This window comes from Mastacembelus armatus, chromosome 10 (assembly GCF_900324485.2).
Source record: "Mastacembelus armatus chromosome 10, fMasArm1.2, whole genome shotgun sequence".
NCBI lineage: Eukaryota > Metazoa > Chordata > Actinopteri > Synbranchiformes > Mastacembelidae > Mastacembelus > Mastacembelus armatus.
Window position 1 is genome coordinate 4,410,254 of NC_046642.1, and position 23,924 is coordinate 4,434,177.

The 23,924-nt window shown below is 36.4% G+C and overlaps 1 protein-coding gene across 5 annotated transcripts in view; it reads right to left on the reverse strand.

Annotated features, from left to right (window-relative positions):
• Positions 1-1,596: 1,596 nt before the first annotated feature.
• The window catches only part of prom1a (prominin 1a), a 57,327-nt gene continuing 34,999 nt past the window's right edge, over positions 1,597-23,924 (reverse strand). For 2 of the 5 annotated variants that reach the window (XM_026330400.1, XM_026330398.1), the window contains 24 exons: positions 22,767-22,887; positions 22,397-22,460; positions 21,879-21,968; positions 19,657-19,886; positions 19,008-19,082; positions 18,675-18,738; positions 18,274-18,433; positions 17,786-17,938; positions 16,903-17,026; positions 16,267-16,370; positions 15,420-15,504; positions 13,452-13,598; positions 12,531-12,602; positions 12,172-12,264; positions 9,948-10,001; positions 9,763-9,843; positions 9,611-9,679; positions 9,062-9,151; positions 8,561-8,676; positions 7,770-7,793; positions 7,300-7,368; positions 5,582-5,684; positions 4,086-4,118; positions 1,597-3,484 (listed from right to left, as the gene is read on the reverse strand). In XM_026330400.1, the coding sequence (XP_026186185.1) occupies positions 5,615-5,684; positions 7,300-7,368; positions 7,770-7,793; positions 8,561-8,676; positions 9,062-9,151; positions 9,611-9,679; positions 9,763-9,843; positions 9,948-10,001; positions 12,172-12,264; positions 12,531-12,602; positions 13,452-13,598; positions 15,420-15,504; positions 16,267-16,370; positions 16,903-17,026; positions 17,786-17,938; positions 18,274-18,433; positions 18,675-18,738; positions 19,008-19,082; positions 19,657-19,886; positions 21,879-21,968; positions 22,397-22,460; positions 22,767-22,887 (2,155 nt within the window). In that variant the 3' untranslated portion in view covers positions 1,597-3,484; positions 4,086-4,118; positions 5,582-5,614. The remainder of the gene's footprint in view (positions 3,485-4,085; positions 4,119-5,581; positions 5,685-7,299; positions 7,369-7,769; positions 7,794-8,560; positions 8,677-9,061; positions 9,152-9,610; positions 9,680-9,762; positions 9,844-9,947; positions 10,002-12,171; positions 12,265-12,530; positions 12,603-13,451; positions 13,599-15,419; positions 15,505-16,266; positions 16,371-16,902; positions 17,027-17,785; positions 17,939-18,273; positions 18,434-18,674; positions 18,739-19,007; positions 19,083-19,656; positions 19,887-21,878; positions 21,969-22,396; positions 22,461-22,766; positions 22,888-23,924) is intronic. The other 3 variants (XM_026330402.1, XM_026330401.1, XM_026330399.1) reach the window with 2 other exon arrangements.

A 23,924-nucleotide genomic window follows, 5' to 3' on the forward strand; every position in this document is an offset into this window, starting at 1 on the left:
ATTAGACTTGGAGGTTGCATCGTCATAGGGCCATTCCTGATTGGGTGGTGTGTGGGCTGCATTTTCAACTGGAAACTAAGGTTTTATTGTGAGTGATGTGAGGTCAGCAATTTGGAAAAGACTAAATGGGGTGAAAAAAATTCCTGGATCTTTAAAATGATTTTTCTTCAGTTACCAGAAAATGCACTTCCTATTTAAAACTACTATTTTCCTAGAGCTTAACAGAACTTAATAAGATGCAAACCAGCCTGAAAAGAAAGTGAAATAACAATAAGGTGAAGTCCAAACTTTATTCACAATTTATACACTCTATTTTCACCACTACATTAAAAGTTCCTCTTCAGCGGCTCCATCAGTGCCCACCCAGCTTTGGAGCTGTATATACAGTTCAAACCAGTTACCACTGTATCTGTCATGACAACATCCGTCCATGGTTCTTATACGTCTAGACAAAGCACCTAGTAAAATCATACCCTTTCACTTCACTCATAACCAGACTCTAGCAGACAAAAAAACCAATGATAGTCCTGTAGAGCACGACCACAAAGCTGCTTGAACAAATGTCCATCTTAACAAGAAAGTGGATATTGGAAACATTAATTATAGAGGCCAATGGAGGTCATTTAGAGTCTGCTAAAAACTTTTTTTCCAGAACTTATGTAAAAAGAGAGGTTAGTTGTATCTACTAGCTAAATAGCCAGTAGTGAAAATTCTGTCAAAGATAAAAAAAATATATAAAAAAAATAATACAAACCTGTGCTCTACTGGATTCATTCAACTGGTTAAAATTGTCTAAATAAATTGGGAACAAGGTTAGACCTAAAATAAGCCTATAGGTTAGCGATCTTACCAGCTCTGGTATCTAGCTAAGGAACAAATAAAAACCTATATGTTAAACCTTTTCACAAGATCGGTTATTTGTATGGTCAATGTGAAATAAGTTTCAATAATCATAAACTGGGACAAAAGTACAAAAAGTGAAATATTTTTACTCAGTATTTACAGTTACAGTATTTCAAAATCCTGTTAGCATTTTCAAAACATATTAAACTAAGAAGTTTAAAAATATAATAATGTACTGATCTCATGTGTTTCAACATCAAGCCTAACTTTTATGACTGTAAATCCTCCAGTATTTAAGGGCCACTGTCCTGCTTGTTTTCCAAATGTCCCTGCCCTACCCACTGTTGATTACCTGGATCAGGTGTGTTCAGCCAATTAAAAGCAGGAAGAGTAGGACTAGTTGGTAAACAAGCAGGACGGTGGACATCAGGGGCTGGAGTTTGACACCCCTGCAAATCCTTATATTTGCTTAAAACTAAAACTGTTGTGGCATTATATCAGGGGTCTCCAACCCTGGTCCTCGAGTGCTACTGTCCTGCAGGTTTTCCAACTATCTCTGCCCTTCCAGTTTCTGATTGGCTGAACACCCCTAATCCATGTAATAAGTAGTGTGTAGAGCAGGGATATCTGGAAAACAAGCAGGACCGTAGCTCTCGAGGACCAGGATTGGAGACCACTCCATTATATAATGTATTCAAACACAATAGCAGAACATCTAAAATCCAGACTTTCATTGTTAAGATGGAAATTATATTTCACAGTGTGCATCAACACCATCAGCTGTATAAACCATAAATATTCTTATATCCACGTTCTTCTGTTTTTCTATTGTTTGATTGACAGAGCTCACTTGTCCCACGAATGGATTGTCTAATTGATGATTACTGGGTGTTATAACAGGATTGGCTAGCCCACTGCATTCAGCCAACAAACAATACTAATTAAAAATTGCTTGAATACATTCAGCTGTTTTTTAGTTTTAAATGTATCCATAGCTAGTGTGGAGTTTTAGAAAGCAGAAACAAAATAAGCACAAAGATCACTAAAAACTCCAGAGCTATAATTAAAAAAGATTTGGCTTGAGAAAGTATTTCTCCTTTTTAAAAGTATAATCACTATGAAAGCAAGAAAAATCTCATTAAAACATCACGTTGGTGATCTCACCATAGTCGCATGTGTTGTTAATTATTCATCACCTCTGGAAAAGCTTAACATTTTTGTTATTGCATGTGATCTATGGAACAATTATGCTCTGAGCTTACTATGCGATTTAAAGGGAAAATCCACCCAAAGTGTTTACACTACAACAAAAACATTGTTTGGTAATAATAAATAAACAGTGGCTTCCAAATAAGGGTTTGATCCAAGCAAACAAGTAAAACAAACACCTTATGTTGCACAAATATAAATTAAATATTGTAATATTTGTGATGTTTCATATACTGGTCATTCTTAAGTTTTCAGGTGTCAAAAACGAATCCATGGAAAATCAGTCTTTGGTTAAACCTCCTACCTTTCTGACAAACCAGTGAACAAAGGCTGCAGCTATAAATTGCTTCATTTTAAGAAATCAACACAAAAGTAGATGGCACAGGTTAAGGAAACACGGAAAGAAAGTTCAAGAGTAAATTTTTAGCATTGTACTATTCCGTAATTTCATAACACACTGATGAGTGTAACAGGAACTGCAGGTAGATTTTCCCTTTGAGAAGGAGAATATCAGTTAAAAATGTCACAGCGAAACATGCTTCTGAAAGGCAACCAGTTATTTCCATCCATCCATCCATCCATCCATCCATCATCTATATCCACTTATTCCTTAACCAGGGTCACAGGGATCTGCTGGAGCCTATCCCAGCTCTCTTTGGGTGAAAGGCAGGGGTCCACCCTGGACAGGTCAGTTATTTCCAATGCTCCCTAAATCAGCAAAGATGACAAGCTTTCTTTAATATTATAAACATTTTAGGTCATGCTAAATAGCCTTCCTAATATATCATAATAATCCCAAAAATCCCACCTGGGAGAAAATTGTTGCTGTATTTTTACCATTTTGTTTAAATCATCCAGTTCTCCACCATTAAGGAACCCCACACCCACCAACCTGCATGTTGGCATCGTTCCTTAAATGTGTATTGACAGATCGTTCCACCTTTAACATCAGCTACCTCCATCCATCCATCCATCCATCCACGATAAATCCAAGCACAGGAGAAGAAGTCTCCTCTAGCATCTTGCTCTGACCTCTAGGTGACCTTTCAGACACTGTTTTTTAAGCAGAAACAACATTAAAATGAACAGGCATCACAGTTACTGTCATGTTCTCTCTCTGAATGTATTTTTCAGCTTTGTTTTGTGTTTGAACAAATGTAAACGCAGACACAGCAGTTCTCTTGTAAAATGCACAACAAGCCTGGCTCAGGTTGATGCTGAGGGAGAAGAGTCTGATGTCCTGCAGGCAGTTTGTTGGAGGGGATGCTGCGGAACAGGTGATTGTGCTGTAGGCCGTGACTGGCCTGGCTGAGGAGGTTGAGCTTATGGCTGAAAATAATAACACCTGCAGGACGTTGTGTGTTCCTCTGCTGTCGTTGGAAAACCGCTTTCATTGAGTTTCATCTGGTCCAAGGGATTGTGAAACATACGCCTTGAAAACAAATGGAAAAAGAACATGGTTAGAGAAACAAAACTATACTCACCGCATTTGAACTTTAAAGTAAGTAGTGTTTCATTTTTGTACTAATTTCAAAAAAGCTAAGCTACAATTTTTGTTTTTTTATTTGCTCTATTCTTGTCAGTCATGTTTTTAGCAAAGTTTCTTGTTTTCTTGTCAGACAACTACCCAGAGTGATCTCATCGGTTTAAACTAATAAATCCTCATATTGAGTCTTAAACCAAATAAATAAAAGCCTAAATGTGATGGAACAATTTCACTTGTTTCCCATACCAATCCCCTCGGCCCTGCTAATCTCATCATCGTGACAATAGCCCCTTTTTTCCAATATTGAAATTCACTCGAAACTGCTTTGAAAATTGCTGCAAACTCAGCTTTTTCCACTTTGAAGAAAATTAGATTTTTAGACTTGATGCAAGAACAAATTACTGGTTAAGACAACAACAACAACAACAACAGTGGCTCTGGCCCATTGTATTTCTTACTATTGATCCTGTAACTGAAACTTGAAACAGCAAATTCAACTCAATTGCACAATAAACTAATATGCAAAAATATAAGTAGGTAAACTTACTATGGTGTATTTTAGTTCCAGTTTTCGAGGGCACTGGGAAGAAAGATATTAGATCAAATGAATTAGACTTTTTAAATATTAAGTAAATAATTCAAAACACACTGAATTTCTTTGTTTTTCTTTTGAATGGCCCAGGAGATTATTGCAGCTCCGGCTGGTTTGTGAAATAAAGGAAAGAGAGCACAGTCATGAGGCTTTTATGAAGATCCATAGAGGATTTTCAAAGCCTGCATTCTGCTCTTTGTTACTAACAAGACACTATTTTTACAGCAGTAAAAATAACACATTTCCCTATAGATATTTTAAAGTTATTTTTTTAATGCTATACATCATTTGAGAAAATCATGACATTATGTGGCGTGAATATATTTTTTATCAGTCGTAATTTTATATTATGCCAAAGATCATTTTTTTACTTATGTCTGTCAACATGATGGCCAGAGCTGAAATGTTACCTTTTTACATAAAGCATGAATATGTAACTTTTAAAGAACTGAATAACATCTTTTCTCTTACTAAACAAAAGATCTAAGAAACAACAGGCTTTTTCCTACAGCAGATATTCTGACTTGTCAAAGTAGGAGAAGCACAGGTGAAACTAACAATAACAAAGCTCTGTTCACTTACAGAGAACCAACATTAGCAATACCAGGACCCTGCACTTATTGTGGTGCTTTTCCTACTGTGCCATGCCAACCTGTGGTATGTAGTTCTAGCAGAAAAGACCACCTCCAAACTATAAATACTGAACAGTGAGTGCACTTAGATGGGGACCTCTTCTCTTGCATATTTAACATATATCCCTTTCTGTGCATGTATAATTTAGTTTAAAACATTTCATTTGCATAATTCCCATCAACAAGACAGATAAAGCACAAAAGCAAACTAAGTGGACAAAGGCAAAAAAAAAATTTATGAGTCTAAATGCAATTTAGAAAAATATAGTAATAAGTTAGTTTTTTGTAGTTTAATTTTAAAAGATTTACATTAACTGTAAAGGAGCTGGTCAGACATGTTACTGACTGATATGCAATTGTGGCTGTCTGAGAACTAAATTGTTATTCTCAAAAAGCATTAAACAAAATAAAATAACAAAAAAAACAAGGGGGAACAAGCACATGGAGCATTTCTTCTCTACAACACACAGACTAAACAGTCACAATTAGCCAGACATAAATACCATGAAGACATTTATGGTTCATTAGTGATTCCAAAATTAGCAATTCTCACCATGATGGTTTTCCTGCAAAGTCACCGTGAGCAGAAAGCACTAAAACAGGCTGAAAAGAAGTGTTAGATGGCTGGGTTAGAGTGGCAGGTTGCAGAGGGAATACAAAGACATAACAATAACAGAAGAGAGACACAGATTGTGTTGTGACAACAGAGAATGATATAACAGCTGTGTGAAGGGCAGGTGTAAAAAGGAAGGAAGCAATTAAATAAAATAATATTAGAGAAATAACAGACTGAGGTCTGACTTGTCAGTTTTCCTGTACCTTTCAGGAGCCAGAACAAACTCCAGCTCTCTGTCACCAATCGATGTGCCTCGGAGGAGCCGAGGCCCGCGGGAACCTGTTTGTAGTTTCATAGGTAGGGATGCTACCAGCACAGCCACACACGCACACACATTGCACAAAATGAACATCCATGGACAGAAAATTCAACAATCCACCACATGCTTTTCTTCTTTTAGTTTGCAAAGAGGAGAAGGATGAGTGGTTTCCAAGGCAGAGAACAGAACAGCATCATAGAAAGATGAAGTGTGTTTTCAGTTATAGAGGCAATAAGTACATTTTTTTAGAGCGCCAAATTATGATTATATTATTATGTTTTATATGAGAAGGGTTACATGTCAGGCTTTCAATACTGTAGCTACTGATTGTTGAGAAAGGTCGACAGAAATCATACAGCAGATTACTTAGTGCCCCTTCAAATCCTGATTTATGTAGTGATCAAAAACCTTTCATCCACTTCCAAGTAAGGTGTCTCAAAATGTATATAGCTATTTTAAAAGATATAGTGGAGGGTGATTGTGGAAGTTGTCAATAATTTGGCTGTACTGTTCTCTGCCAATATCTTTTCAGTTTCAGTAGGTTGGTTGTCCAAACACATCCCGGTCTAAATGCAACTTAAAAATAAGTGACATGCAGTTAGATATTTGGTTAGATTAAGAAAATCAAAGCAGCCGCATTCTCAGCATCACACCAAAGCTTGACATGCTTGCCTCTCTCTGAACAAAATGATCAGGTGTACATTCATCGGACTTTGACTCACGCTAAATGAGAAGAGACAAGAAAATTCTTCATTTCACACAAACATCCAAGTATAGAGCATGCAGTAGGTTAGTGATATGGTAGATTCCCAAAAACCACACAGTAGAACATACTTATGAACAGCAACAGAAAGCAGTATTGGCAGCTAAAATATTAAAATAGAACAGATTGTGCAATGACTTTCTTTGCTTATTCTTTTGGACAGTTCTTCTGTTATGCAAGAAATATTTATATCCAATGTTTTTTTTTGGAAATGAATTAATTTGCTTCCTATCAATCTTTGCTTTATATCTATCTAACTATCTAGAGAGTATATCTGACAACCTGCCACATTTCATGGAAATTCTTCAAATAGTTGTTGAAGCTTTTTAACCATAAACCACAAATATCAATTCCTGGTGGTGTTAACTGACCTCAGTAGATTGTGTTAATGTGTTTTGAGCTTTAAAGGTGTTCATTAACATCTTTTATTATTATTTTAGACCAAGGCAGACTATTTCTTTTAGCCTATGTACAGTAAGTTCAGCTAACTGAGCCTGCACTGTAGCTCCAAACCTAGCACATATTGTTTAAAATGATCATCTAATTCTCTGGGAGAAAGTGCATATGCTGTTTTTTGTTAAAAATGTACAACCATTCCTGGAAACTCCATGACAAATCTGTTAAAACTTTCTTGTAATTACTTTTTGATTTCAAACAAAATATGTAATTTTGAATGTTTTCTAATGAAAGCTACCATTACTTGTTACCTATGAGCCTTTTGTTCAATTTGTTGATATATATATATATATATATATATATATATATATATATATATATATACTCCCTTGAAGCCATGCAGTGTCTGGCCACGTCATTATGCTTGTAAAAAAAAAAACATTTCCCCAGGCATGCCTCCATCACCAAACGCATGCAATCAACAGGATTAATATAACTTTTACCTTGTCATCATAGGATTTGGGATACCTTGTGAGCTCTCACTATGATAACCATTATTACCAATTTCCATACTGAAAACAAAATATTGTATACAAAAAAGGGTTGAAAAATGTAATGTGAGACATGGCATGCTGATCAAACTTTTAGAGTAAAAATGCTTCTTTTTTTTGAAGAGCCAAACTCCTAGCCAAACTAGGAGATTTTTTTGAGTAGAAACCATTGTCTTTTATTCTTATAACTTACAAAAACTGGTGGACGTGTAAGGTAATGATCGCAAGAGCCCTTCATGAAAGTTAAGGGGCACTTTTCAAAGGTAGCACATGACAAGAAGCCAAACATCCACCCATAAGAGCAATTCCAAGCTTGAAACGTTAACGAGCACCAAGAATTTAGTAAACAATTCTATGTACAAGATCCAGAGAAAAGCACAGAGTGATGTAAGTTAAAAGGAGAGGAGAGTAAAATGTCTTACGTTTTCATGGGAATTGTTTCAACGCTATAAAGGTACACAAAAAAACAAAAAAAAACAACAAAATAAAAATGTTATTGTTCAGCAATAGAAATGCACCAGCAGGGTGCCTGTAATCCGAGCACAGATTACATGGCGAGAGACGCCACTGGCTTAGACATTATGTTGTATTTGTGTAAAGTCATGACAAAATAAGTCAGAGAGGATAAAGACTCTCTGAGCAGAAGAAATATATCAGTAATGTTGCAAATGCATCAATGTTTCTTTGTAAAGTGCCAAGTGCATGACAGAGAGTAATGAAACCAAAAAAATAGAGGATATGGAAGATGGAAATAGTAGGAATGGTTATCACAAAGTAAAATGCCAAGTCCCAGAAACAGAGGAACTACAAGGAAGAGAAAAGGGAGGTGCAATAAATCAACAATAACAGCTAGTGTGACGGAAGATACTACTAAAATTATTTATCTTGTGTAGAATCTAAAAAACTATAATTTTGCTAAAACAAATAATACTTAATAATACTACTCTAAGTAGTTTGCAAACTACAAACTAAAAGAGGAAATTCCATCTTATGATTTTTGAGAAAAAAAAGCTGAAGAGAAAGAAGGTAGTCCTGCAACCATGTATAGCATATGAAAATATCTATTATCCTGACAAAATATTACTTTATGTATTAACTGGGCAGTAAGTATCCAATCAGAGCGTCATATCTCAGTTTCTAAACAATCACAAAATACATTTGCTTGATATGCAGTAGAAAAAGAAGCATCCAAATAAGAAGAATCGCTACTCACTCATCGTAAACATCCTCTGTGTCCATCCTGCGGTAGTACTTGGCTAATTTCACTGCAAGGATGATGCTTGGGAGCAGGAAGAGGGTGCTGCAGCCCAGGCCCATCCAGAAAGTATTCTGAGGAAAACAAAAACTATTAGAGCTAAAGCTGGCAGAGGATGGATACAAAAAATATATATTTATCTATTTCCCATCAAACCTTTGAAAAATATGTGAGCAAGTTTTCATCTTAACTTAAAACCCAACATTTTAAACATAAGCATTTATGTTTCCTTTTTTTATGTGACTTTCAAAAGTGCTAAGTACTGTCTGATGACCTTTGTCACATTTGAAATGTTCCTTGGTAAACTTCAATTTGTAAGACATACAGTCCACAGGAAACACAGTAGCCTAAATCTGATGATATACCCAACCACGGTGACCTAGAGCTAACCTCCCTAGTCTCACAATTTCTACCCATGTTTGTGTAAGGTTTGTGTTAATAAAACTCCAACATCATTACCATAGAGTCGACCAAGAAACTACAAGTAATGATTTCTGCAGTGTCCAGTATATTACTGAAGGGCTTGCATGGTGCAACCTCCGTGGCCAGCTACAGAAAAACAGACGTAAACAATAAACATGAACACACAACTGATTGAGGATTACAAACTGTAAAGCAACGCAATAACCATCCACTGCACTGTATGTAAAATTCTGTGTTGTTCCATTAACAGATACGAGATAAACAAACAGCTTTAGATTTTAAACATCTTTTTTTAAACTTTGTTTTGAATTCCTTAGGTTATTTACAGCAGAAACCAGTCTGCCACAAAGCAAATTTCTCAGATTGATAGAGGTTGTAAATATTATATAATTTCCTCCACTATATCTACTCTACAACACTATGTAATATGAAAAGGTTTTTGGCTAATACATAACTTTCTGTGACTACAACTGTTTGGTTTTAGCTAAGTGAATATAAGTCAGTAAGTCAATGCTTTACAACTCCAGCACAAGTGACAACCATGTTGGTTTCAACACGTTAACAAATGTACATACAATCACTTACAGATGTTTTGACCCAGTCTATGTATTGCTGGAAGTAGCCCACTATAGTTGCTGTGTATTTTTTTGTTTCCTGAGAAAAATAAGACATTGTCAGTGAGACATCATCTACAAACAAACAAAAAAATTCAACCAAAAAAGGTATTTTGTAGTTACCTGACTGACTAAATATGTAGCATTGTGAGAGACGAGATACTGGGCAGCTTCAACGCCATCGATAACTGCTAAAACTTTGTTCTGCAGAGAGAAATAAATAAATATATGTATATGTATATATATATATATTGAGAGTAAGTCTAATTCTAGATTTCTGATTTAGACTGGAGTGTTGGTTTACTTACAGGCAGGTCTGAGGCTGTTCTCTCCAGGAACCGCATACTCTGGTTCAATGCACTCTTTAAAATGGGAATGGAAATTAAGAACACAAATTAATACTAGCAGCATCAAAGGGCAGGTGACTTTAACACTGAAATATATGCTGGTGAGACATAAAGGGAGATGAGGAAGTTATGCTTTCATTACAGGCATGCTGAAGGATTAAATATCCACAATGCAATGAAAGAAGTTCTTCACTTACTTTCATCACACAATTGCTTACATACACTGTAAGTAACAACTGAACATGATTTTTCCTTAGTTTTCCCACCAGTGATGGAAGCAACACAACTGCTACCAATTGCATACTGAATTATAATAACATTTCTTAAAGTTAGTATTTTAGAACATTTTGATACAAAACCATTTGTGTATAACACAACAGAGCACACTACTGTATATGATCGTTATGTAAATGTCAGTATGATAAAAGAACACATACACTATCCTACAACATCCACACTGAGATATAATTTACCTAATAACTATTTAATATCATCTGTAACATGAAATATTTCTGTTCCATAAATATGACTGTTTCAAATGTTGCAAATAATGGATGGAGACACTAAATACACAGGATGTACACATTTCTGCTTACCCTCGCTCTAACATATTTCTTCAAGTTGAATGTAGAGCAAGAAAAAACAAGGAAAAACATAAAGAACTGTTGTAAAAGTGTGTTTGGAGCATATCACTGCTAGGAGCTCCAAATCTTTGATGTTATTCAGATGAATGTCATTCACTTTGACAGAGAAAATAAAACTGAATATTTAATTAGTGCTTCACAGACATGACATGTTTGATGACACATCCCTGAGGGTAAAAGCTCTTGCTTTTGATTATTTTAAATGGGACACTGAAATATGCCTTCTCTGTCAAAGATAATGCATTTGCTTAAATAGACATATGCAAGAGGATAATGCAACAATCACCTTGAAATGAGCTATAGGTCTACATGTTCAGCAGATACGGAGCAACATTAGCATTTAATTTGATCCCTTTTAGTTCAGTCTTGGTAGGTGGCATTCTGTCTCAATCAAAATAGTAAAGTTGACTGGAAAACCACAACTAGTGAGCTCAGAGATGCAGAAGTATCAGGTGATGATTCTCTGTAGGTTTGTCAGTACATGTAAGGCTGTGTACGTAGTGTATTTATAGTTAAAAGCTTTTGTGCAAAACAACAACACAAGCTGGCAGTAAAAAAATAAAAACTTAGTCCATTGTCCCTCCATCCATCATCTACTGCTTATCCTTCCAGGTTCATGGGGAGCTGGAGCTATTGGATGGATGTAGGTTACACTCCGGACAGATCACCAGTCTACCATATGGCTGGCAGACAAACACTCACATTCAGTGCTACAAGCAATTTAGAGCCACCTCCTAGTCAGGAAGAGGTGAGTATTTACTGTATTTACTTTCAGCAAAAGTAAAAGAGGAGCTGGATTTTTTTCATAACAACAAAAAGCATCCATCAAAACACAAAATGCCCTGTGGCTGCGCTGAATCTTGTTTTTCCAATCCAATGTGGTTGAGACAAATATCGTTTCTGCTTCTGTGCTGGGCTTCTGCATGACTGCCAAAGTCTGGTGCACAATGTTGAGTAAAAGAAATTACAAATTCGTTGTAAAGTACACACCAGCTAGCTTTTCTTTTAACCTCCTAAGACCCGAGCTTTGGTTTGGCTTGCAATTTAGATTTCTTCTATTTGGGGTTAGATGTACCCAATAAATAATGTGCTTATGTTTTGTTATTGCTTTTGTTTTTGTTTTTTTGTAATGCTCTAAAACTACTACTCCAAAATAGGAATGTCCTTTTTGTCTGTGGGAACAGTTGGATCACACTTAACCTTTGTGAAAGACAGAAAATGACACAAAATGTTTTACAGTGCAGATAAAAAAAATATGTCCACGTATGTGGACGCCAGGTCATAGGAGGTTAATGTTAATATGCTTCTTTTAATGCTATTACCACTTCAGCTGATCTTTGCTCAGTGCATGAGAAGACAAAGCATGATCATGACAACAGAATGACCCAAAAGAAGATGCCAGTGTTTGCATATAGTTTAAAGTGGTTTAGAGGGGATATTTCCTTTAAGGGGATGATGAGACAAAATGATTTAACCAAAATTCAGTCCAGTCAGGCATGAAAATCTGGCCTGTAAACAGAGATAACACAGGGGGGCATTACCGTGGCCTGCTCCATAGGGATGATCTGCTGACTGTGGATCTGCCTCAGAGTGCCAGCGTAGCCTTTCAGAGCAGACTGCAAAGGGCCTCTAGGCTGAAACACATAAACACGCAGTTTATTTTACCCAGTAGTTATAAATTTTTATCATCTTATCCAGTGTTGCCAGGAGAATTATCAAATGCACAAGCTTTTGGCTTTAAAGGTGCTGGTTTGGGGAACATTTGGTTTTAATTATGAATAATGGTAGCATCTTAAATCTGAAACCAACAATAAAGTGAAGTGATAAAATGAAGTGCCTGTGCACTAATGAAGGACTGTGAAACTCTATGAAGCAGATGATGGCACCAAAGTGTTCATACCATGAGGTCTGTTTGGGCTTCCAGCTCTCTGACAAATGAACGCAGGTCCACCGCTGTAACTCCTTTATTCACCTAATAATGAATAAATATAAGGGAAATATGTTGAAATGTTAGAGACAATGCAATCAGATTAATTTGTAGTTATAATTGAAAGTGTTACTGCCATCCGTTATTAGTCTTTGGAGCAACAAACATTTGTTGGATGCAAAATCCCTAATCCCTGAGTACTGGAGGATGTGTGTGTATATCAGGACAGGTGGTGCACTTGAATAAGCTCTGTAAAATGTGATTTTGCTCTCTAAGGACACAGATCTGAGTGAAACTGACAGGTGGTGTTGGAGAAGACAGGGAATGCCAAGTCACAGCTTGGTCCTGGACAGTCTTTGCCTTGGCAGGAGTAGTTTTGGGTAATTGAGCTTCAGTGGTCTTTATCAGAACCCAGTGTGCTGTGTCAGGTCATGCATGGCTGTCTGATTTAAGAGGGTGTTTAACTGAGACATAGGAGCAAAACAAGTTTTGACAATATATTGTACCACTGAAGTACAACTGCAGTAATGTCATGCTGTTTTATAAGTAGGCATTTAAAAAAACTCTTCCATTGTATAATCTCTTATCTAATACTATACTAATCATTCTCAGATAAACTGGTATGTACAGGGAGCTACTGTAACACTAACCTGTTGCAATTTATTTGTTTTATTCTGTGATTTTTAGCATTTTTAAATAAAGGTTACTGTGTGTATGTGCTCATGTATTTTGTGTTTCCACCTCACGTGCTTGGTAAGTCTTAGTGTGTGGTCCTTTGTGTTTCAGTTACTACCTGCATGCTTCTGTGTGCTTGGTGTTTCTCTGCTTACTCGTGCACCTTTGGTTTGCAAATTCCCCTACATGTGTCTGCTGGTTTCTGTATATGCGTGTCACCTCTTCCAGATAGTCAGCATAGTTGATTTCTGACAGCCCTGCTTCAGAGAAATCCACGAGGTTCTGCTTCCCCTCTTCCTCTAGCAAGGTTATATCTTTCAGGTCGATTTTAATACTGTCCAGGTGACCCACCACATCCTTAGTAAACTGCAGACAAAGAAATGTACAGCGATAAGTTTGATAAAGCCTGAAAGCATTTAAAATGATTCTTGAGTTAAAATATTAGTGCTTACTGAACTGTTGCTTTAAGTCTAAAATGTACATGTTTATGCTTTTATATTATATATTTAAATGTTAATTCATAAATGTCCTTTTTATGCTTGATAGAAAAACATGGTTGTTAATAATAGATTGTGTGCAACAGAGAAAGGGTATTACTGTAAGTATTCATGAACACTGTGTACATAATAAAGGTACTACTACACATACAGGCTCTCATGATACTACATCTGCTTAAAAATGTTACGTCTATTCACCTGGCTATCTGATTGGACAAGCCCTAACCAATGATCTCTCGGCTTTCCTGATCGACCAATCACATTAAGGCAGTGGGACGCATTAGCAGCGTACAAACATGTTGCCAGATTGGATTCTCGTTAGTGACGTGACAAAGGTATACGGCCTTGTATCGGCATGTTTTAAATTCATTTTGACTTTCACTATCCCCAATTTCTAACGCAATTAAGCACCAACACACAGCCTTAGAAAATGTAAAAAAGGACGCTTCTTACAACTGTAGAACCTCCCTGAGTTCAGCTTTTTTAAGGTATAGTCATTTACAGATACCATTGTGTCTAATGCACATTGAAATCTTTCTACTAAATAAAAATTGCAAATTGGGTTACTTTTATGAGGACTGGACTACGTTTTGTGAGTCAAATATGGCAACGTTAGGTTTGGGCGTTAGTCTTCAGATGCTTTAACGCTAGGTAAGGTTAGCTAACCTTCAGTGATTAGCTAACTTAGTCGTCTTAATTTCCAAAATGGTGAATGAACGTTTCAGTCTTCAATAGTCATGTCACAGATATCGACAAAGTGACATCCGTAAAACGTTAGCATGCGTTATCTTAAAAACGTAACGTTACAGTTTAACGTGAACTAACGTCGACAGCATTCGCGTCGTTAGCAACGTTAGCTTCATTAGCTAAAAAAGGTTAGCAGTTAGCTAACATTACAGTTTTAACAATAGTTGACTATACTTCTCTCAACTCAAAAACAGTCTCTAGATAAATATTATTAATGTCATATCTTGCTGATGGCTACCTAAAAAGCAGTACTTTGCAGGTGTTTGTGCTGTTGTTAAGGGGAGAGTTGGTCATGCACCATGTAAATATGGATTGAGGTGCTAACATGATGAGCTAGCAAGAAGTTTGCAAGTGTAACGTTAACTGCTAGATTGCATATTATGCCTAATGTGATATTGTCTTTTTTAGGTTGTGTCCAATTTTACTTCTACAAAGGCAGCTGTGCCTCACCACATGGACTGGTGAAAATCTGAAAATTCTCATGGACCTGCCACACCAGGATTTTGGAAAATTTCGGTAAGTAGATGTTTTGTTATTATGAAGCAGAAAAGGACTGCCTACATCGGGTATACAGTGTACCAGAATCTCAGGTTACCCTGAAAGTTCGGCCTAGCTAATGTTTCTGTAATGTTTCTATAATGTTTGGTCAAATGTTTAGTATGTTACAACACAATATCAACCTGATTTAACAGTTTTGAATACAGGTGATCAGGTTAGAGAAGAGTAATGTATAAAAACACATCTGCTTTGCATTTGATATGTGACATGTTATGTGTCATGTCAGCTGTTGACTAAAACAAACCAAGCAATCTTGCCAAAAAGAATCTAGTATGTCATTTGGGTTCCACTGTCAGGTAGAGGAATAATCAAGACAAAAACACTTGGATCACCTGTACAACATAAGGACACAGTGCTTCTAATGGTGTGTCGTGTGTTCACTAACCACTGTTGTGTTCAGGAAAGAGGAGATGTTAAAGACTTTGTCCAGACGCATGGCAGAGTAGATGCCTTTGTTCTCTTTGCAAATGCTAGGAAAGACAGCCACATACAAAAACATGCAAACATAGCAGAACAAACAAAAAGAGAGACAGTTAATGTCAACAAGTTATAGAGTGAAAATATTTGCTGCCACTACGTAAAACTGACTGGTTTTCCCTGATGACAGTTTGTTCCTCAAAAGCTTGTAATAATATCTTAAAAATAAATGTTCCAAAATAACATTTAGACAACCACACAGCATATAGAGTCACATCATGTACACAGTATTTGCACTGCTGGCTTTTTAATGATTGACAACTTGTGGAAGCAATCCTGCTTTATTTGGAAATATAATGACTGTGGGTCTGGCAAGGAAATGCAGCTTCTCACTGGAGGGAGATGATGAAAGCTGATGTAATCACAGAGAAATAGGCTAAAGAAAAGCAGTGCAGAAAAATAATGCTAATTCACTGCTCAAGGTTAATAGTATCTCTCAGTTGCACCCCCATCAATTGAAATAAAATATTGTGGCGTGATTGATGCCAATGCTAAAACAAAAATGCAAGCAAAATATGAAAACAGCATAATCCAGTAATTATACAGAATAGAATTGAAAACATGTCTTGTCTTGCTGCCAAATCCTTTCAGCTTTGTAACCAAATGTAAACATGAATGATGCATGAAGGTATAACATGAGAAAACAGGTGTGGAGTAGGTGGTGAGAAGAATAATCATCCCCACAGCATTGCCTCTGAAATGTGGCAGACACAACACTGTCACCAAAATACATGAAAAGTGAGAGTCTGACTTGCCTGTACAAACTCTCCGTTGTTAGCTCCAGGTCAGAGTCATTGTACATGTAGCCGGGGATGAAGTTCTTCCACTCTGGGTTGACCAGATGTGGGGTATCTACGACCTGGTAAATCAGTGAAGAAGTTTGTGTAATCATTAATTCCCAGAGGAAACAAGTTCATTCAGTCAGTAAATTAAAAAACTTGACCTGAATTCTTTAGAACAGGGTCGAGTATTTCAAGACCAAGTCACAGACTCAAACAAACAGCCACCAGGCCTCACTTTTTCCTGTGTGTTCTCATACTTTATAATTTAAATGGGGGAAGAAACTCTTGGAATTCCTGTCTTTTCAGGACGTTTTGTGAAGGGTAAGCATCAACTAGGGTATAGCTGAGGAGGATATGTGCTTACATTTTCATCTATAAATTACTGTAATTCTGAACTGTACTGATCCTAATACCATATACTGCATATTCCTCTTAAACACATCTGCTCTGTTCATGGAAGAGAGGCATAAGACATAAGTGTTAATTGTGAAGTGCTGTGCTCGCTCACTCTCTGCTCTGAAGGAGCTGTTTGTACTTGTAATTTGCAGAGGAATTAATATCTGTATCATGTCTTGGTGCAAATATCCAATTTCTGATTCTTTGACTTGCCTTGAAGAGCTCTTTGGTGTGGAAGGGCTCACAAACAAGTTTCTCCATGTTCCCTCCAGCCAGGAAGATGATGGTCACAACTCCCATCAGCACCCAGGAGAAAATGAAGCTAAACCCAACTCCGCTGTGGATGAGAACAGACAGGCCCTCAGGTACAGTCAAAGAATAGAACAATAAGAGATGTGGGTTTAGCTGTGGTGAATTGGGTGGATTGGAGGTGGCCTAAGGTTTCTGTCATAGTAAGTGGTATGAGCTTAAAATGAAATGCAAGATAGAAGATTCAAAGTAAGGAAGTTAAAAGAAGTGGTAGTTACACTTTATTAGCAATATCTCACATTAAAAACAGGAATAACAGATAAAAATCTGGGCTGTTAATATCTAGTTTTGCAAGTCACAAGCGTTTAAAATCATTTAAAATTAAAAAAAAAAGGTTGCTGTTTGTATGTGGCCCCTAAATTGCTTAATATGGTATTATTTTATTTTGTCAGAAGCCAATATTATACTGTGACTGTTTATTGTGGTATTGTGATGTTGTGTTTTGCAAAAAAGTTGTTTTTGTGTTTGAATAATTTTCTTTTAACATAAGCTCTTTTAGGTGAACTTTCCTCCTAATGGCCCATGCTTTATGTCTTTTATATTATTATAACTATATATTTTGGTCATCTTTACCATTTTAGAAGATCTGTTGCATGTGCATTAAATAATCTAGTCTTGAGTAGTCTTGAAGTAGTAGTAGTAGTAGTAACAGCAACAGCCGCAGCAGTAGCTTTAGTAGAAATAGTACCAGTAGTGTAAGCGATACTAAAAATATGAAAGTCAAGTGTATCATGCTGTTTCAAATTTTCAAATCTGCCAGAGCCTGTCATAATAACAGGTGTCTTACGCCATCAGCATTGTTCCTCCTGTATTGGAGATGCAGCCTCGTGTTGTAGGCGAAGCATGCTTGTCATATCCCAGGGTGCCACACAACAGACCCAGGTAGTTGAAAGCCAGAACCAGGACCACCATACAGCAAAGAGCAATACAGCCAATCCACCTGTAAACCACAGGCAAATATAAACAATTAGAGCCCAGTTAGAGCAATTAGAGTGGCTTCCCATTACACAAATCCAATCTTTGTCCCCTGAGCAAAACCCTATTTGCTCACTCATTTAAAATGTACACATAAGCTATATAAATAACGTATTTCAAAACTTTTAAAACAAACTAAAACTCTTTGGTTTCTTATGTATATATGATAAATGGAAAAAAAACCCAGGCTTATATGGCACATATTAATTTTGCAGTCACGTTTTGACAAACTAGACCATTAAAGATGTTGATCTATGCCAAGTAACAATTTTTTAAAAATGTGTTAGTTGGTCAGTGTACCTGTAGAAGTCCATTTTGTCAATCTCAGGGTAGTAGTCTTCAATCTTGGCATGTGCATGGTTAATAAAGATGGTAAAGTCAGACAGACAGCGTTGCACTGGAAATTTCTTGGAAAAGCGGCTGATGTTGTTGCCAATGCCATCCATCAAATTCTTTATACCTTAGAAACAGATGAATCAGTTAATAATTTTGTTTCAATGCTTTCAATAAATGATGTACCATGTAAAAATTAAAATTCATTACTGAGAAATAAATATGTTAGTTAATATTGTACCATACTACAGGGATGAAAGATCTATAAATCATTAGTATAGTAACATATCAGATATTAAATAAACATAGTGGAAATATTTATGTTTGCTTTCAGAATAAAACTTTTTAAATTGTGCATTGGCACTTACTCTCCACAACACCCCCGGTCTGTTCAAACACCATATTTGGCGTGTTGTTTAAAGAGGCGTAACCCTGAGGGAGGAAACGTAGTTTTGTGATCTGTACTTTAGTTTGGAGGCGGTTAAAAGAGTATTCAAATGACAATTTAAATGTGTTCTGGAAAAAAGTTGAAAACATTAAATTAAGGACAAGTAGTCAAGCAACTATAGAAAAGTAAAAACTAGAAAAGTAAAAACCATAGAAAAGTAAAAACTATAGAAAAGTCCTAGGAATTGCATTTACGTCACAGACTGACAGTAGCAGTAGTGTAAAAGTATTCATAATAAATGGTCCAGGCTCACCCTCTGGACAATAGCGCTGAGGTTTGTTCTCAGTACATTCTTCATCCTTTCTAGCTGAGTGTTCACTCTGGGTAACTAAAATATAAACAATAAGAATTCACAGTGACACATAATTAAAATCCTGTAATTTTGTTTATCATGCATTAACACTGGAGAAGACGTTACATTTAGAAAAAAAAAATACTCTACTCAGACAAAATGTCCAAGATTGGATATTTATTGTCATATTAACATAGTTGATAGACATTATCAATGGCTGAAAACATACTCTTTGGAAATAAGCTAAATTCAGTTCAGTAAGCATGTAGCAGAGAAGAGTGTTAGGAAAAAGCCACTCTTGTTTTAGCCATCACAGTTTATGGACTGTAAACAGCATGCTGTTCAAGAGAATTGTTCTTAAAACAATTACACAGCATGTCAAAGGCATCTCATTATTTTCTTAATCATGACCATATGCTGTCCTGTTGTTAACTAAACTATTAGTGATACCTAAACCTTAACCACAGTTTTACTCAACTCTGATTTTAACAGTAAGTGAAATGAACTGACTGACAGATTTAACCTCAACATAAATCCCACAAAACTTCACATTACTTTCACCTGCTGTAGGTTATTTGTACGTTAGTATGTGTTGTACTAAGTTTTGTACCCGGGTGAAGTTGGCACTGATCTGCAGCTGTGACAGCGACTGCCGTATGTTGCGACACAGCTGGACAGTAGTGGCGTCTGAAGCCTCGTCATGACACCCAGGGTCATTGAGGGTTTGGTTGATATTGGTCCGGATCAGACTGAGGTTGAAGTTAAGTTTTCCTGTTCCCTCCTGCAGCACCTCCAGCGACACACTGACATTCTCAAGGGCTTCCTTGGTTTCTCTCATGGCTGTATTGAAAGAGAACACAGATGAGGGTGAAGAAAGAGTGAGTGTAGTTTCTGTTATGCGGGGAAAACCAGGACAAAAACGGGAACAGCGGAGTGAAATTATTTCCATTGTTTCTGTTGCAAAATGAGATTATTATTCCAAAATTTGAAATGATCTAAGCAATTGTTCATATAGCTGGAGTGTCTTACCTACTCAACATTTCTTTTATGAACTTTAAACTATGTAGTTTTGCTGCAAAATGACTCCTGAAGACTTCAATGTATTAAAATCTTTTAGTTCAAGCCTGACACATTTTGTGGAATTGTTATCTTAAAAAGTGTTTAAATGAGATGAAATGAGATAAACTTTATTAATCCCTGAAGGGAAATTCAAGTAAATGTAAATGTAAAGCTAAATGCAGACATTCTCAGTTTCTGGGGCATATGCAAACTTCAGATCTTAGTAACTAGTACATTTACATATTAATCAGTTGCAGTACAATTATATATTAATCAGTTGACTATGAAAATGGCCTTGTTTAACTGAGCAAATGTGCTCATAGTGTCAGCATACATTACAATACTATAGTATGGACTCACCGTGTATATTCACCTAAGGACCTACTCCTGACCAGAATATGCCATATTGTATTTGTGGTCCAAGCCCCTGGTACTTAGGATTTAGTATTCACATTGTGGTGTGACTCTCTTAATGTCTAAATTTAGACTTTTGACTTCAACACAGCATTGCTTTTGGCAAACAAGTGCTGCATATATATATATATATATCATGAATTTGTTAGCTTCTTGTATTAAAATTTTGTTGTTCAGTAACTAACTCTTTTTTTTTTTTTCTAGCAACTGAATGCATCGCCAGACAACAGTCAGTGTTAGTTAACAATCACTGTGTAGCCTGAAGCAGACTTTTAAAATTAAACAGGATAAAGCATGCAAAACACTGACAGAAAAGATGCACAAGTGTAGGAGAAGAAACAGTGAGACAGCTTAATGCTTTGCACCATTGGAGCAAGTGGAACACAGATGGATTCCATGTGCTCAGTGCATAAAGACCATATTCTCTCTTGCTCATGCCTTTGTGTAATTTTAAAACTTTGAGTCTTGATTTTCAGCATTTAGGCTGTTTTTGTATCTCATAAAATGCTTAGTATCTGTGCCAGATACTAAGATCCTCTGACTGCTTGGCTCAGCCCCTGTTGGGACACAATGGTACACACACACATTAGAAACTCAAAACTGTAATCACAGTCATATCTGTAGCCTGGTGATATGAGCTATTGGCATGCTTGCTGACTGCAGTCATCTTTGTTTCTGTTCAGCTACAAGCCTGTATATTCAATGTAGTTTAACATTCATATACAGCTGCTTGTTATAACACGTAAGGTCACTGAATAAATATTCAAACTGTGCATTCATCTCTATGGAACTGCATTGTAATTTTAAACAGGACAGGATACAAAGACACATGTTTTATACTCATTTCACACTGGGATGACTCAGATAGGAAGATCACAAGGGAACAAATCAAAGGACCAATCATCACAAGGTGAGGGGTCAAAGGATTGTGGGTCGTTTTCGAGTTTCTGAGTTACTTTTACCTTTGATAGCTCTCTCGATTTTCACTTAACAAAAATGAAGGAGATTGAGGGGAAAAGCTATTAAATGATTATTACAACATCTTAATCTCATTTAACTTACTTTTATAGTTTGTATTGTCTCACTGAACTCAACAAAACTATTCCTACAGTATATTATCTGCAAACTATATTGGCAGAAAACATCAGCCTTAAGTAATTTAATTGCCAGATTTGTAGTTTGATAATATCATTCTTAATGTAATTGCAAGATACTTGCTAATACCTGCAGGAAAGCCAACATGCTATGTATGCCACTTTATTACTTGAGATGTATAATATTTTGTTGTGCAGCTGCTTTCAGCCTGCAGGAACCTGACTATTGTAACTGAAAGAGGAAATTAAAGGTGAGGAGATGTACCTCCAGCCATATTGAGTACTCTGTCCAAGGCAGGATGGACCTCCTTATCTAACTGATGATGTATCCTTCCACCCAGTAATGGACCAATATCTGGAAAAAAACACAGCATCAGATCAATAAAGGGAAAAGCACTAAAATTGTACAACTCATTCTTTTTTATTATGTTACAACTGCTCATGATCTCCCTCCCGATGATTAGTTGTCACATTTACCATCTCAACTTGTAGTGAGACACTATTTTACTGCTATAGTTGTAATTCATCCTTTGCAACTCTCAGCTTTGAGGAAAGAACTGCCTGCATTGCTGTTGCATAAGAAAAGTAGGATGGATCCTCAAGGGATCTTTTTAACAGCCACTACTGGAACCATCTAGACCTAGTTATGTCACAAATCTGTTGTGGAGAGTAGACACAAGTAAATTCAGATAATAAGCATGATATACAACCAAGAGCAAGATCTTAGTGAATCGTTTCTGTCCACTTAATTCTCTGTCAGGGACACATAGAAGATCTACTTACTATTTAGGTTATAGATGACTTTTTTCTTCACTGTGGCGTATTGGGATATTAGGTAATCAATTTGCTACAAACAGGAGAAACACCAGAGAAGCAGAAGCACACAGAAAATTAGTTTGTGTAGTTATACACATTGACAACATTTGAAGTAACATACAGTTTTGCTGCTATATTGTCTGTGAACATGAAATGGAGGCAATTACAAAATATGAAGCAGGCATTTTCATTCTACTGGAGACATGACCAAATAAGCTTTAAAAATGACATTAAAGCCTAGACTGCAGAAATTTTATAGATGTAGAAAGATGACTTAAAAGCCAAATTTGCAGCCGTTGCACAAATAGACATTTGCCTCCAACTCTCACTTTCTCACCATTGGTGTATCATTAGCAAAGGTATGCAGGTCCCTCATGTTGGTATTGACCAGTCTGCGTATGTTCTTCACCTGAGAGCTCAGGTTTTGGTTGGCAGCATATGCACACAGGACACCAATCCTGCACACAGATGACAAAAGCTGTGACCTTTCTGTTACACAGTGTCCCTGCTGCTCCTACATCAGTCAGCACAATGGCTCAGGGTTATGATGTGTAAACAGAGCTGGATGTTAACATGTCCTCAACAGTAGGGGGCAGTATGCACCACCACTTTTACTTTGACAATGGTGCACCTGTAGAATGCAAAGTGGTGAAAGGAGTACTGAGATGTTTTAAATAAGTAAAAGAACCAATGAAATAAAGTTGTCAAATTACTCTGTTACACATGAAGTTCCTCCATTAAAAATTTCACTTAAGTAAAATTACAAAAGCATTTGCATCAAAATAGCATCTCAATAATTTTTTTAGTTTTTTTTTTTTAGTTACAATGCTAAAGGTACTGGAGTAAAAAGTACAATATATGTCACTGAAATATAGTAGAAGTATAAAGCAGCTTGAGTTAAATACATATGACTACATTTGTCCCTTTCAAAAATTGAAGACACGCTCAGTAATCAAAACAAAATTAGCGTCACAAAATTTCATTGATTATTTTATACATATATATATATATACATATATATATTTGGGTACTGGACTGCATTTTATGTGCATTTGAGTTAGTAGGAATTTCAGCAATTAATTTTACTTCCCAAGCAATTTGGAATGAATTCATAGCAAATGTAGGTGTATTTACTTAAACTTATCTATATTATCTAAGGTCCCTGGGTTATAAACATATTCAAATTAAATGTGAAAACCAAGAATTGCATAAAGAAGTCCATTAAAGTGAGTCTCTTGCATGCTTCAAACAGACCTGAGTAGCTCAGTACAAGGCTTAATTAGCTTGAGCAACATCAAGGGAAAGGCAGCCCATAATATTAAGCTGTTTCCATGACTCACTCCTGTCCCAGCTGAATTTTCAGCTCAGCACCCTACAGCTATCAACATGCGTTTAAGTGTGTACACGTATGGTGTTATTGCTGCATGGATCTGTGAAACTGAGCATGGTTGGGTCAGTTGGGTTTCGTACAGCAGATTGTAAAACGTCTAAAAAT